Here is a 17,396-nt window from a genome sequence, read left to right as displayed (position 1 = left end):
CAACATATTAAATAATAAAAATTCTCTTTTTAAACACTAATTTCTGACATAAAACACTTACAACAGTTACTTACAAACAAAATAACATATATGGCGAAGAGAATACATTGGTTGGCAGTTGTACATAATTATATTTATATCACAATATTGTGTTAATGTTCATTAATCTCAAAATTGGTAGTAATTATGATGAACTGACTGATATTTCATCTTTCATGTTGCTTCATAAAGTCAGACTGGAGATAAGTTTCAACTGTTAGACAAAAATTACCTTTCATTCATTTTTCATACTTTGGCACACTCAAAACACCAAACTATAGTACTGCAAATATACTTTGAGAGAAAGACAATCCATGACATTACAACAGCTGAGTACCTGTAATATGTATTTTCTAGAAGAAGTTGATTACAATTGTTCTTTCGACCACTATTCAATTGTAAAAATGAACAACAGAGTGTCTACTAAAATTCCAAAATGAAATTTCGTGACCTTTTCTTTACCATAAAATTTCGTAACATTCAAAAACTATACAGTACTATACAGTATTCTTTAACACTTATCTTTATCTTAATCTCTACTTTCAAAGGCTGTTCTTTGGAGCGATAAAAACTTGGTGTCTTCTCACATCACTTTCAGTGTAGTCACTGTATATAGTCTGTTTTGTTCGGTAATTAACCAACAGTAAACACTCACAAATCAACTAATCTTAAAATTACCTATCTAAATATACATAAATTGACAAATCCTTAGCAATCGTTTAAAAATGTTATACTGATTGTAAACAGTTGTACTAATAGATTCTCTCTTTCAACTTGGCTAACATTGTTTTACCCTTTTTTGAGCTTCCTCTTCGGTCTGTTGTAACAATCTCCTTTTCTTCTCCTTCAGCTTTTTACGGTATTCTGGTTTCCATCTTGATTTTTTGTTTTGTTTTTCGTGTTCCTCACTTTTTTTTTCCCTTTCTTTCTTAAAGCTTCCATTCGTGCATTTTTCACATCCATGATCATCAACTTTGTTACTGATACCTTATGTAAACATCCAATGAATGATAATACGGCACAATATACGGAACGTTGGAAAATCAAAGAAACTTCAGAGAGGTTCTTCACTGAATACTCTTTGTTAACAGAGAATTCTGTATCTACAGCACTATTTCCATGGAACACTAAGTATACCTTCACAAAATTCTACAAGTTTTTCATCATGACTGAAAATTTTCATAAGAAATACAACTACCTACATACTTCTTGAATATGTGGTTTTTCACACAATGATAAATAACCTTCCTTAATTTTATCTAATTCAACAAATTTTCATGGATGCGATAGAAGCGTGTTTTGCTTGCGATTTAACACCGTCTGAAGCCGACCATAGACATTTTGGCTGTGAATTTTGACTTTTCACAGAACAATATTTTCCAGTTTCTACTTATATTTGTACAAGTAAGAAAAATTGTGACCCAAAAACTAAATTTCGTGACTTTTTCTTGACTTTCATGACCGTTTTCTGATTTCGTGACTGATAGATACCCTGAACAAATAGCATTAATTTCGGATGAAATTCCTGATCAATAGTTTTCTCAACAATAATCTCCGGGAGTATCAATTCAAATTAAATGGAGAGTTATACATATGCATGTATTGGGTTGTCAGAGAACTATATTATATAATTTGACACTTGAGGGGCCGCGGTGACTTAGTGGTAGAGCGTTCACCTGTGGTGCATGGGGTCCCTGGCTCGATCACAGCTCGCGCCAAGTGGGCTTTGTGGTGAACAAATACCGTGTGCGTGGGTTTTCTTGGAGTTCTCCCGTGTCCTACCGCTTTCTTCATTCCACCATTTCTCTAATTTCTCATTATCACCGTCTCCTTCAGCCTAAACGGCATAACCATGGGACGTAAGAACTTAAATATTTCATTTTAACTAGATTCACTGTAATAATAATAAAAACCAATTTGGTCAAGTATAATACATTTTACAAAAAGTTGAAGATGGCAATCCAAACTACATTTTTGCCATATTTTGCTGCTTTACTTCCATTAAGTGAAAAACGCGTGTCAGGCTCAAGTGAAGTTGCGTGACGTTTACGAAGACAATGCTCAACAAGAATGCCAGTGCCAATGATGGTTCTGTAAATTCTGTGTTGGTGATTTTGATATCAACAACGCTCCTTGGTTAGGAAGGTCCACTGCGGTCGATGACGACAAAATAAAAGCGCTGATTGAATCAAAACCACGTTACGCGATACAAGAGATTGCACAAACATTGGATATCAATAATTCAACATTTTGCAACCATCTGAAGAAGTGGAGGTACGTAACGAAGTTCGACGCTTGGGCTCCTCATGAAGTCAAAAAAGTTCATATAAACATCTCCGATGTGTGCATTAAGCAAGAAGAAAACGACCTTTCTTTTGAAGAGATTGTTGGTGAAAAGTGGATTGTATACAACATAATGTGGTCTGCAAACGACCTTGGTCACGACGTGATTATTCGTCTCAAATGACATCGAAAACAAGACATTTATAAAATAATAAAAATGAAATCTTTCAGTTTAACGTCCCACGATTATGCTCTTTACGCTGAAAGAGATGGATGATTAAAGCAAGTGAATGATAATGAAATAATTAGTGGAATGAGAATGGAGGAGGGAAAAGCGAGCACTGAGAAAACCCACGGGCACGATGTTGCCCACCACAAATTTACTTGGCCGGGTATCGAACCAGAGATCCCATGGACCAGAGATAAGTGCTTCACCTGATCCATTGTGCCCCCCACAAGGCATTTATCAGAAGACATTTATGATCTCAGTGTGGTGGGATTTTAAAGGTGTAGTGGAGATTTTCGAGTTTCTACCAAGGAACTAAACAATCATTTAGAATGTATACTGTCGGGGATTGGATAGCTGGTCCATTATTCAAAAACAGCTAGAGTTCGTTAAAAGAATTTGTATTCTATCATGATAGCGCGAAAGCATACTCATGTTACCCAAGTTTGACCACCCGTCAGAAATTACAGAAGCTTGTATAACAATGTTTGCCAAACCGACTATACTCATTTAATCTTGCGCCGTCAGACTTGCACTTGTTACACTCTGTTCAAACCTCCTCACGTGGTATAACATTCAATTCAAATAAGACTGTAAGATAGCCTTCACAATAGGATACTGTGAGCAGCTCGCGTGAGCCTCGGCTGCTGATTTATATTGTCTTAAATGTACACCTTCACGCATACGCTTCAGTGCAAGTTAATCCATATTGTTTTGTATTTTCTTTTCCTTTTTTTCTTGCAATTTATGGCCAACATTAAAGCTGCAGCTTCTTCTGGCTCTAGCGTGGCTGTCATTTCACGATCTTTTGAGTGGCTCAGGTATTCAATGCCTTCACACTACACGTTCATATGAGCGGCTTACAAAATCCTAACGTGAAAGCAGCCTAAGTCAACATGTTATTCAGTTTCGCCAATAAATAAAAGGTCCTTTTATGAATTAGGAATTATGAAACCCAACAAATGTTATTCAACAAAACGGGTAATATACGTATAACCAGTGGTCGAAGTGAGACGGTATGCGGTGGTATGCCATACCGCCTCTGGTTTTTCAGTAATGAGGACATAGCGTCTTTGGTTTTTCAGTGATCAAGACAATATTTAAATAGCCGGTATGTTGAGCCAAAATCATAATAAAACATACCGCCTCTGCTTTTTTCCACTTCGAACACTACGTATAACTGATGTTTGTTCTCTATATAAATAACCGATCTTCGAAAACCAGAAAAAAAAAAAAAAAATACATCATGACTTTTCCAACAACCCAATATAACACTCACCACTGAATTTAAATTAGTAGTATAGATAATACATATAGGGGTTATACTTATTGTTTATATTTACTATAATATTCTGTTGGCAATGAATGAAAAAATATTTAATGGCATTATACACATCTAGAGAAAACAAAAGTATTTAGAGAAACGTTACTGAGTCACTGTAGCACCTAACCAATCACATTTTAATAAAGTAAACAAATTAAATAAACAAAATAAACAAGTAAATAAAGTAAACAAAAAAACTTAAGCACCTTGCACAAAAAAATAAGTTCCACAGTCAGAAACAATCGCAAAATTCTACCCTGTTTATTAAATTTTTCTCCTTCCTAAACCACTTCTTTACACATATAAAACTCAGGTATCAGTGTATTCTGTTTACACAAAGATTTAAGCTTACTTCATTGTCCTTTATGTAGTTCAATGGCTAATGTTATACTGCTGAGAACCTGTAGTATTCTGTACCAAAACTTTGGAATGGAAGAGAATTAGGAATGTTTTACGGTTATTACATGTGTGAGGCTTAAATTTGCCTGTGAGTTGATCGTTCCGAATGTATAAGAAACTCTTCTGATTGTGTTTTAACATTGTTCGGTTGCTTTACGTAACGAAAACCCAACATAAAACCAATTGAAAATGCTCCAAGAGTATTGCCAGAACGAACTTAAAAAGAATTATCTTTTTCGAAATCTATATGAAATTGTACATTAAATTTATTTGATTAAATTCAATAGATAATACACTTACATATTTGGAACCTGCGTATTAGGGGATCCATTGAATTAGCTATATTGAGCTGTCACATTTTATCACCGTATATATATTGAAAATGCAGATATAACCAGTGGCCACCGGTTACTATTTGATACCAAAATGTTCACTATCCTCTTAGGTATTGATCAACACCAATATCATCTCTCTATGACTTACGGTTCCCGAGATATGACTCCTTAAACCTCTGGAAATCGGAACTTTTTTGGCCAATATGTTGGGAACGGTGAGAGTGACGCGAAAAACTCCTTCACTCTTTCACATAGTTTTCGATACTCTATCGAATGGAGGAATCACTCTTTCAGATAGTTTTCGATGTTCTATCGAATGGAGGGCTCAAAACTGAAAAATTCGCAAATAACAGACAGACACACAGGCATAGAGAATTCAGTAACGATCTTCTTAAGTTCGTTGAGTATCTAGGTAGGTATGCAGGATACTGAAATTTTTTTGGATGTTGTGTAATTTTTGTGAATACATATCTTAAGCAATTCTATTTAATTTTAAGTCCCTATCACCGCGAAACTAAAATACCGCTATATTTACAGTAATTATGTGGTATCTTCAAATAGATAAAACATAATCGAAAAGTGAATCAAGACCTCCCTGGGTGATGTTATTTTGCATGAGGTACCGTTATCACGAGTCACCTAGTAGCTTTCCGTTTGCAGTTATTTAGAAACGCGAAAATAAATGCCGATTTTCTAACTGGCTGGAAATCGAAAGCAGATAAATGAGTCATGATAACGGTATCTCACGCAAAATAATATTGTCTAGGGAGGTCTTGTTCCACTTTTTGATTATCTTTTATCTATTTGAAGATATCACATAATTACTGTAAAATTAGCGGTATTTTAATTTCGCAGTGATGAGGCCTCTTAATATTTATTCATATAGCAGGTTCCTTTGAGTCGAAATGTTACCCACAAAGCAGCATACAGGAAATGAAATGAAATTTTTGAGTTTTACGACCCACGGTTATGCCAGATGGGCTAAAGGAGACGATGATGATGAGCAATGAATGAAATGGTAGAATTAAGAAAGTGGGAGGAGACGGGAGAACCCGAGGAAACTCACGCACACGGTGTTTGCCCACCACAAAGTTTACTTGGTGGGAGCTGGGATTGAACCCGGAACCCCATGCACCAGAGGTGAACGCTCTACCACTGAGCCACCGCGGCCCCCAAAAAAGCAGCATAAAGGTTCTTGAAGTAAACTTAAATTTTTGTTATAAAAATATGTCGTGCGTAGTATTACAAAATCTGCTTACACAGTTTAGGTTTTTTTTATTTCATTTTTTTTCTTTCTTTCTTTCTTTTTCTTTTTTTTTTCTTTTTTTAATGAAGCTGACAGATTGTTCCCCTCATTTCCACTGAATAAAAGCATCATAATTCCACTCATAAACCTGACATTTATTGAATGCGATCACAGAACTGTACCACAGCAAATTCACCTGACACCATCCAATTAGGATGCGACTTCGTAAGTTCATCGGCTTTGCCAATCGTCAGTCCAACAACCACATCGGCTTTCAACGTTCGAAGTGCAATCAATTTTGTCGGATGAAATCCTCGCAAAGATTCAGCGAAACTCTTCGTTGTGTTCCAGCTCATATCACCTACCAACTTTCTGTAATTTAAATCTCCTTTAAATATTGCAAGCGTTGCCTCACTAAGCTTATTGTATAAATTTCTGTCTACAGTCTTCATTCTACTATAGTCATACGGAAGAGTCCAGAATATTTCTTCCACCACAATCCACTTTCCTGAATCTACGTAAGACTTCCATTTCTCAGCAAGCAAGCGAACAGATTCCTCACTCACTTCACTGGAGGTTAGAAGAGTATGAATAACCCAATGAAAATCTGATACAAGGGTATCGGAAATAAACCAGGGAATAGCTTTTACATAAAATCGTATTTTGTCCGCTAAACCAAACGTGCACAAAAAATCTGCTAAACAAAAGTCTGTATAGAGTTCAAATCCAGCATTATCCAAGATCATATCTGAAATAGAGATGTCAAGCGATTAATAAACAACTATCACCTACTTAAATAATTTAAATGACATTTAATATTTGAAACTAAGAATAAAATTTCAAGTGTTCTCTTAAGACAAAATAATACAATACTTTTTTTCCCAAAGAATATTTAGAAAGTTCTCGACACATATTTCCGATCAGAAAATGTAAATATGCAAGTTTGCAGGAAATTTTAATTGTAATAACTACTGCACATAATGACAGGCACAAACACATCCTTCAGGGTTCCAACCCAATCGTGAATAAGCCGTAACTTTCGTTGTCAAATCTTGAAAATATGCAAATAACAGAAAACATTTATCAAAAGAAATTCCAATTTTGTCGTGTTCTCCCCTTTCTCCTATGTACAGTTGATCTCGTAAGATTGAAGAACGACAAGTTTAATTATTTCACTAAACTTGCCAGCCACCGCGCCTTGGGACTTCGACTTGGGTGAGTTTCATTGTCACCGGGTGTACTTTATTTTGATTGTGCGATTAGTAAGACTTATTTTTATAAACTTTCCGATCATAAAATTTTATGTAGAAACAATGTTAAAACAACTTCTTCAATGTAAAAACAGAAATAGAAAATTTCTTGCTTTAAAAAAGCAGCTTTTCTCTCCATGAACTTTGTAATTAGCTCAACCTCAAATATTTATTGAGAACTTTCTTTGTTCATCGAAAGCATTCTTCAACGGACGCATCCCAGATTATTACATCACCCAGCTATCCATAAGCATTTGTGCCGTCAGAATCACTAAGCATTTGGTCAACGAACTTCAAGAAAATCTGGGGCGCACAGTTTAAATGGTTTTGCTAAAACAAACCAGAGGGGTGGAAAAATGAATTCACCTTGCACCCGCTGCTACTGCCTTTTGTTTATGAGAACATATATTCGATATTTAAGTTCACGCTTAGGCTTTAGTCACGATCAATTCGTCCGTAAACCAGAAGGTAGTAACTAAGCATTCTTTGTTATCTTTTGTCCTATAAAAAAAGTATTCTAAAAGCCACTTCTTTATGCTTGACACTTGAAGGATGGAATTATGTCCATTCTGGTTTAAAAAATTGGAGTAATCTTACTAGGATGATTTGAGGCGTGTAGATGCAAAAGTGGCAATCTCCAAATTTTTGAGAAATTGAGTTAGAGGTGGGACTGTATTGTTTTAAGTGTCCCCGACCGAGCGGTGAAGTCTGTTTGGATCAAAACCTACATCCTCCCAGCAAAAACTGAAGGCGAATATCACGTGATGCATCCCTATTAATCGTAGAAACATAGTTTGTACCTCGTTGGTTTCGTTATAAAGCAGAGTTTCCAAATGTAGCACTCAAATTTCCTTATTATGTACCAGAAGCAGGAAAATCCCACCCAAATCGAAAAAAAAGGTTTTCTTTTTGCAGAAGAAAATTGCCCGTTTGTTCTAAATTTCACCCCTCAGGGACATTTATAGATATATAGAAGTGGTACCGTTGGAACCCTACTCTTATTTGGAACAAAGCGAGATACAAATCATGATCCTAGAGTATACAGAAATGTGCCAGGAACTTTTCCAATGTTTGAATTTTTGCTTTATTTACACATTTTTAGTCAATGAGTTTAGTAAAGTATCTACAGTATTATCACTATATATCCTAAAATCAGGCAACGTACCTCGTTCTCTTCGGCATGAATTGGCCTTTCGAACGGTACAACGTGCATATCGCTATCGAGCATCTGAGGGTAGAAAATTCTCCCAAAAGGGAAATGTTTGTGAACAAATCTCCACGTTAATTTTCAAAACTTGCAATCTCCAATTTTGAGACAGTAATTACAAAAAATGAGGGTCTTTCTCTGGGGAAAATTTATGTTCAACCCTCTAATATTGCTACGATCTACTATGCCAAAAAATCTGTACGTTAAAATCTTATGAAGTTTACGAAATATCAATTAATCACTCGCCTTGAAAAATTCGGCCAAGTGGAGATTGCCACTTTTGCATCTACACCCCTCGTTTGATTTTGTTAAACACATACCAAAATTACTTTCCACTAAATACTTCATACTGCACGTAATTTTGTCACGTAAGATTTATTTAATTTTGTCTGTTCTTATTTCAAAAAATTTAATTGTGATCAACTGAAGTAATATTTTGTGTGTGTCCGTTACACAAATTGTTACTAAAAGAACTGCAGGTGTACAATACATGCCTAAATCTATGTTCCTAGAAGAAACTGTAAAAGACTTTTTACAAATTTTATAAAAGCACTAAATAAACATATGTACAAACTAAAAAATGAAATTATATTGTGTCTTAATTAGTCTTTTCTTTGGTTATGCAGTCCCATATGTGATCAAAGTTCCCGTTGTCTAAATGAACTTCGGGCTAATAAAGAAAAATTCAAACATATTTCTTTCCGTGTTGTTGGAACATAGGTGTAAGAACTCGATTACTGTTATGTCCTGACTGATGTAAATGCTTAGATGGGCCAGACATGGGGGTTCCTCACCTCTTGCGACTCTGATGTATTCTTTCACCCTCACCGAGATATTTTTTTTTTTTTTTTTTTTTGTCATCTCTATGTAGATTTCAATGCACGAACAAGATGCGGAACAAAATTCCAGGTAATGATAATTTTTCTCTACAATAACTTTTGTAATTCGAAAGGAAAATTTCACAAGTTGTTACTGATTTAATTAAAAATTTGACTCCAAGGCAGTTCCCGATTTTTTTCTTCCATTTGAGACTCTTGGAAAAAGAGCTAACGAAACTTACTCATGTTGTCTACTGTAGCCATATTAACCGGACAGGTATAATATTCCTAAAGCCAATTTTTCCCATTTTTTTAAGTACTCGAATCAGTTCTTCTTTTCTAAAATGTTTATTTTCTATTTATTTATTTAATTTTATTTTATTATTTTATCTTTTGAATGTGATCCTGAGGATCCATTTCTTGTGTGTGCACCTGATTGCTCTCAAACAGTTCTTGACCTAAATGAAATAAGAATGTGCTGAATACTTGTGAACAAGCATTCGGAAGCTATTTCTTTCCTGTATACATACGTGCAAAATTTATTATTTATAGGTTGTATGTGGATGTCCAGACATTCTTAAGTACGGTAGTTTCTACACGAAATAACGGGTTTAAGCGGAACATCTTTGAGGGTTCAAGGAAAACCAAATATGAAAGGTAAAGATGGCGCAACCATTTTCAGATATTTAACTGTTGATATTGTCAGTAATAGAAAATTCCCCTAATATGATGTTACTTTTCTAATTACTTCACTTAAAGGATTCACGGTTGATTTTGGTTAGTAGCTTTGTTCTATACTCCGCTTTGTTAACGATAGTGAACTTTCTGCCCTTATCAGATTTGATACACCAAAGGTTGCTTCTAGAAAGCCAATCCTTCACACCCATGAGAAGATTCTTCAAATGCGTCTAATTTTATGCTCTTTATAGTCTAAAAGTGTACGACCATTGTTTATGAATTTTTCTATTTCATAGGAATCTTCAATTAAAAATACATAAACTGCTTTCTCTACCGAAGAGAAAAATTTAGGGAAGTGAGATAAATTTAGGTAAGTTATTAACAATTCCGAACATACGCTAAATTCGAATCATTTAAAAAGTCTTTGAATTTTGATGAAATCTGGAGATTGGTTCAATTCTTGACCAATTTCTGTGTTTCTAGATGTTCACGTCTATGGAGCGGGGGAGGAGGTGCTCTAATTGAGAGCTCCATCTGCCTGACGGTTAAGTTAGATTAAGTTGGGTCTGTTCTTTTTACCTTTATAATACTGTATATTGCCTTTTAATTTGTCACCTGTTAACACCAACGTATGTCATAATTAACACTAGTTGCGTTTCCTTGGAATCTATTATTAATGTCGTCTAATTGACCTATCAAAATGTGAGTTAGATTTTCGGAATGCACTTTTGATCATCTTTTACCTCTCCTAGCAAATGAAGCTTTATGTTTATTCTTATTCCTATCTTCATCTGAAAGTAAATGGAGGCTTGCAGAGGCAGGAGGAAGATTTTCTCGTTACCTGCTACTGTAAGTTGGCCTGTCGTATATCAAGAAAAACGAAATAGCTGGTCCCTTGTAATTCGTTCAAAATATCAGTTATTGTGGGTAGAGGATGGGGATTTTTTCGTGAACCTATTAACTGACTGATTGAAATCAAAATAGAGTCTTCAATCCCCATTTATCAGTCTAAGAACAACAATTGGGTGGCTCATTAACAATATATTTGTGCAAAATATTTGCGTTACTTAAGTTCTCTACATTTGCTTTTGCTGATTCTCTCTTAATGCATATCGTATATCACAGGGTTTCCTAAATATGGGTGTTGCCATTTTCGGTAGTGAAATTGATATTTTGATTGGCAGCACTGGTTCATTAATATCATTTTGGAAAATAGATTTATATCGCTTTTACTCATATGTATTTTCATCGCTAAAATTTAGCTGTGTGGACGAAATTCGTTTATACATTCTAGCTTTCACCCAGGAAGTAGCATGAATCTATTGTCTTCCTACCATAGCTACTGACATATTCTCCATTTAGACTGCACACAGGTACCTGAGTACAGGTTTCATTAAAATTTACACCTACAACTATTTAACTATTTGTATCTTAATTGATATAACAGTAGTATATGCACTGTGTAATTAACCATGACAACCTTATAACTGATTAGCAGCAATGGCCGGCACAACAGCACTTGTATAAAGTAAAACAACAAATTGTATTATCACACGTTACTTCAACTTTTAATGTCTTCTTGAATGTTTGATTCTCCGTTGGCTTCTAAAACTTTGTAGGTTCGAAAGCGGCATCTCTGCGCCAATATTATTAACAAGCAGTTCCAAAATCCATAGAATAATGGAAACGTTAATTTTTATCGCTAAGCAATAAGAGGCATCATATACAAAGTCAGAATATACATTGTACGTATTTTCATAATGTACAACATCTATTTTACATAGAAACAGCGTCAACAATGATATCTTTACGAACGTGAACGAGAACAACAATGGTATCTCTTAACAACGTTTTCGATATACTACCATATAAAGTATCAAGCTTGTAGCGATATTCTTTCGCTCCATATTAACTTAGATCCATTTAAACCTGAGGCCTGAATTATTAATGTTGTTTTCCAATTTACTTTTCCGAGTTTGTTCATTACTATCGAGGTTTACAGTAAAGTTCTATGTTGTCACTGCCAAAAGACTTTCCAAAGACTTCATTTATTTTAAGATATTCTAATATAACATAATTTCCAAAGCAGAAATTTATACTTCATGTATCTTGTAACATGCTTGGCTTCTAGTAATTTCGTAAAATTGACGGAAGCCAGCACAGGTTATATAGTTAATATCGTGTGAAGTATATACGATTTGAAAATTAACAAATTTATTAACAAGAAAAATTTTACTTTTTTTTTACACGTTGAGTAACAAATAGTGAATTCGTAACGAGTAACAACAAGTCATATATATATTTTTGTGCAAGACCGAAATAATAATTTAAATATAGGTTTCTTCAAATATTCCTTTACCATAAAATCCTTGAATACTCAATACTAGTAACAACTTTGTAAAAAAGATAGAAGTGAGCACAAATGATTCGTATGCAAATGGCCTCGTTGCAGGTTTACAATTTAGAAGGTTTAAATCACCAAAATTATATTTAAATGAAGCCTTTTTATACCGGGATGATACCATAAGACTTCCTTTCCCATTTACATCGATTTTAAAAGAATATGATTTCTTACATTATATAAATTATAACCTATTATAGACGCGAGCTAAACTACATCTCTACGTCTTACCTGCTAGATCCAAAGTGAGTCAAATTCGTAACGGCCCGGCTTAGTTCTCGACCTGGTACCGAAATTGCCCACCAGATGGTAGCTCACTTCAGACATAGGCCTATCAATGCTAGACTATCTCTCCCTCTATGTAGGTTTTTATCTTTGCGCTCTTACAAATGTTCTTATACAAAATGCATACAAAAAACATTTATTGGGACTATTACGTTACATAATATATCCTACCCCTCTCTCTATATAGGATACTAACCTTATTACAAAAGGAATAGTCCACAATAAATGGAATATGAATTGTTGACCAAGAAATAAATTCTTTACTTACAGTTTTCCAGAATCTTATAATAAACTACTCTCTTACATATTACATCTTATTGCCAAGCCTGCTTTACAAAGGATTAGAAGGATATGGAATACTTCTCTCTGGAAAGAAAAAAATAATAAACCCACAGAAAATATCTAACAATGATTACAAGGTAACATATACATATTAAGATTCATTATTGTTATCAACATAAGGTTTAATATGATTTATGTGTCTCTTAATGATAACATTAGGTTGATCACATTTTCTTAACCATAAGGTGTTTAACGTAGGTTTATTAATGATCTCAAATGGCCCATAAAATAAGGGGGATAATTTAGGAGTATAATGTTTAAGTAATGAAGCCTTTTGAAACTTCCTAACCAATACTTTCTGACCTTCCGAGTAATTACTAGGTTCTCTATTTTTATTATAACATTTCTCCTTTCTACGCCAGGCTTTCTCGATGTTGATGATGACTCTCCTCAACCTTTCTTCTTTATCCGGCGCCTTAGTTAACTCGTCGAAGTCTATTTCCCACAACACGTCCAGAGGTGTATATAGTTTTCTGCCAAGAAACAATTCAGATGGCTCGTATCCCGTACTCTCACTCTTACTGCAGTTTAAGGTGAATTGGATTCTGTCCAACAGTTCAGCCCAATTATTTTGGTGTTCATTACAATAAACACGGAGCATGTTCTTAAGCACTCTATTCACTCTTTCACAAAGGTTACTGCTAGGATTGTACGGAGCTGTACTCACATCCTGGATACCTAAACTAAAGAGAAATTGCTTCATATGATGACTACAGAACACTTGAGCACGATCATGAATGATTTTCTGAGGTTGTCCAACTAACATGAACAACTTCATTAAATGTTTGCATATAACCTTGGAATTCAGGGAACGCAGAGGTTGAAGCATGACGAATCGTGATGCTGCGTCAGTAATGACGAGAATATGACGATAAGGTCCAGAATTCGGAAGCTGGCCAACAGTGTCCAAATACCAACTGTTGTTCGGCGTAGTAACTTTCCTACTGTAGTAAACTCCTTGTTTTTTTCTGTTGGTGTCCTTGCAGAGTTGACATCGCTGACATCCTTTCACGTATTCTCTGACGTCACGGTATAAGGTCTTCCAGGTACATCTTGAGGCTATTTTCGCTATCGTCTTGGAATATCCAGCATGAAATCCGCCCATCTCATCACAGTGAAAATATTTCATGATAGGATATACCATTCCCTTAGGGATGACTATCCTCCAGCCATGGTCTCTTCTGCCTCGGGTCTTCTTCATTAAGATTCCGTCCTTAAGACAGTATTCATCTGCCCTTTCACCTCGCCGCACTTCTTGGATAATATTCCGTACTTCAGGATCTTCCATTTGATGTTCTTTTAACGGTTTACTAAACAAGGGTGAACTCCAAAAATTGGCGAAACTAAGGTTGACTGGTTTCCCTTCAAATTCTTCAATTTCATTAACTGAAGGATCATTAGTATAGAATTCCACACCATTGTTCGTGCGCGAAATAAAATCAGATAAAAAGTTCTGATTACTGCGGAGATAAACAACCTTGAAGGAATATTTAGATAGTTTTTCAATTAATGTACCATACTTACGTTGACGCTTATGATTCCGTAACAACCACGTGACTGATGAATTATCACAAAAAACAGTAAAGGGTTTTATAAGATACATTTCAAATTTTTCTATAGCTAGGAGAAGAGAACGTAGTTCAAGTTCGTATATGCTTTTTGACCAATCTACTGATGAAATATTCTTAGAGAAAAATGATACTGGTCTAAGAAGGCCATCATCATCATATTGAGAAAGTATAGCTGAATGTTTCTTGTAAGTACTATCCACATGAATGACAAAGGATTTATTCATGTCTGGTAATTGTAATACAGCATGTTCAACAAATGCTTGCTTAATATTATTATAGGCTTCATCTTCCCTCTCACCCCAGTGAAATTTAATTTTATTGGATCTTAAACGGTGAAGAGGTTCCATGATTTCCGCATAATCTTTCACATATTTTCGGAAATAATTAAAAAAACCACAAATACGATTTACTCCTTTTTTGTTTTTGGGTTTAGGTAATTTAAGAATTGTGTCAATCCTATCCGGATCAATTCTAGTTTCTCCCGCTTCAAATTCATAACCTAGGAATTTGATTTTAGTTTGGAAAAGTTGTGTTTTCCTTTTGGAAACTGTAATTCCCCATTTTCGAAAACGTTCAAGAATTTCCTCTAATACCCTTTTGTATGTTTCAATATCTGAGGCATGAATAAGGAAATCATCTTGAAAAATTTCAAGATTTTTACCGACTAAATCCCCAAAGATTTTATACATGAAACTGGTAAGAACATATGGGCTCAAACGAAATCCCATTGGAAGAACTAAATGTTCTAGTAAACGATTAGGTGTACAAAATGTAGTGTATTTTCTACTACTCTCAGAGATAGAGAACTGATAGAAACTTTGCTTTATATCTAATCTTCCGAAGATGGTATCCTTTCCTAAATTCGCTATAGTTGCCTCTACATGCGGGGATGGATAACTGTTAACCCTTACTTTCCTATTGATTTCTGAATATGCTATAACAAGTCTAGGAGTACCGTCCTTATTGTGGACTAAAAAACACGGAGACGAATAAGGAGAGAAATCAACCTCACGAACCACTCCCTTATCAATAAGCTGATTTATATAATCATCAAGAGCTTTAAGTTTAGGGCCTGTAATTTGATATGGGGGGAGACGTACTGGAGTTTCATCCTCCATTTCTATTTCATAAGTGAACCCCTTTATTGTCCCTAGTTGTTCAGTGATAACATCACTATATTTCTCACAAAGATTTTCAACATAACATGGTAAATCTGGGTATTGTTCTACAAGTTTAACTGAAAGAGAGGAAGTATTATCAAAATTACAATTGTCAGAATCACATTCATCATATATGTCATTAATGCTATTCGTTTCATTATGATAATAAACAAGGTATTCACTACCTGGTTTCTTTGTTGTGGCCTGGTCCTCCGGTCCACCGGAATCTGCTGCCAGAAAGGTACAGTGCTGTTTCTGCTGGGCACCTTGTTTATTTGTTTTTGGTTTCCAGTGTCCTTCCCGAACGATCCTTTGTCCATTGCACCTCTCTCTAGAGTGACTCCGGACCGCATCGGAGACGCTGGAATGAGATATAGGACGAGTAGTTTCCATTGGAGATAAATAATCCCTCCAAAATAGAGGAACAGTAAGATTCTTCTGTTCAATTATAAATTGTTTGGCACTCAATTTGATATCAGCTTTCCATTTTAAAAGAAAGTTATTTCCTAACAACAAATCAAAATGTGGAGAGTTTATGATGTAAAATGTTTCACTGAATTCACAACCTTGAATTGAAAATTTAATTTCTGTGTTTTCATGAAGTTCAACCAAATGACCATCAACAGTGGTAGTCACTAATTCTGCTGAAGTAGGTTTTATAGGAACACGACACTTAATTTGTCGTAAATATTTTCTGCTTATCAAATTGATACTAGAAGCTGTGTCCAATAAACAAGAGTTTGTGATGCCCGCAATTAGCACAATAATGAATAATATTTGTTTATCACGCTGCATATTAATTAGTGTTTTTGAAGGTGGCACTTGTGTACGCATAGTTTTTCCACTAACACAGAACCGCTGAGTATGTCCATAACCAGCACATTTATAGCATCTAATAAGATTACGTTTTTCCTTTTGTAAGCCAGAAACTTGTTTTTGAAATTTAGAATGATTTTGTGATTCTTCAAAAATGTTCGGTATATTTATAGCAGGTGGCATTGTTTTCAGTGACACATAATCTCTTTGATATTTAACAAAATGATCGTAAGTTTGCGCTATGGTCAACAATTCAGAAACTGAAGATGGTATGGCTTCCCCAAAACAATTTTGATATACTTCTGGTAAAACCAGACTGGTTACAATATTACAAAATATTTGTTCAGTGTATGTCATACCAAGAACATTGGCAACACTGATTTTCTCTTGGAAAAATGTTCCAAGTTCTTCCCCATCATTCATTAATCGGTAGAAGAATTTTCGTACATATTGTGTACGACCTACTGTGGATATATATTTACATAACAAATTAGTACAAATTTCCTCCCAATCATTACAACGTGTAAGGAAAGAATGAAAGGTTCTGTTAAATTCACCCCTAGTTTGGGTTAAACTTGCTACCAAAATAGCTTCTAATTCTAAGTCATACCTCCTTATAAGCTCATCTAACCTAACCAGAAAGATAAAGCAAGAATGGCTATCTGTGCCATCAACTATCGGTAATGACTTAATTTGCTGTTCCAATGAACGGAAAACACTTTGTCCTAGCAATTTATCAAAATTGCTTTGAATAGCAGGACGTGCCATATTTGGCTGCATTAAATTCATCTGTGCCAATGAAGACGGCATTCTACTTTCATTATTAATGTACTGTTTACACTGCGTTTCATTTTCATTCCTATAAGACACAGTTCGTTCATTTTTCATGAACTGATCCTGCCTACCCTGTACATTGGGAGTACCTTTAGTATTGTGTTTTGAAAAATAAATGTTACGCTGATGTACATCTGTGCCTTGTCCAAGATTATTTTGACCTACAGATTGTACATTCACAC

At 34.9% G+C, this 17,396-nt stretch overlaps 1 protein-coding gene across 1 annotated transcript in view; it reads right to left on the bottom strand.

The window, feature by feature from the left end:
- Nucleotides 1-2,423: 2,423 nt before the first annotated feature.
- Nucleotides 2,424-17,396, bottom strand: part of LOC145660666 (damage-control phosphatase 1-like) — a 47,835-nt gene continuing 32,862 nt past the window's right edge. Inside the window, exon 6 of the mRNA XM_081725987.1 lies at nucleotides 2,424-6,600. Within this exon, the coding sequence (XP_081582113.1) occupies nucleotides 6,008-6,600 (593 nt within the window). The 3' untranslated portion in view covers nucleotides 2,424-6,007. The remainder of the gene's footprint in view (nucleotides 6,601-17,396) is intronic.

The sequence above is a fragment of the Thermobia domestica genome, chromosome 9 (genome assembly GCF_964235325.1).
Source record: "Thermobia domestica chromosome 9, izTheDome1.hap1.1, whole genome shotgun sequence".
Lineage (NCBI taxonomy): Eukaryota > Metazoa > Arthropoda > Insecta > Zygentoma > Lepismatidae > Thermobia > Thermobia domestica.
The sequence above is the reverse complement of the archived record's forward strand: the minus strand, read 5'-3'. Positions and strand labels throughout refer to the sequence as shown.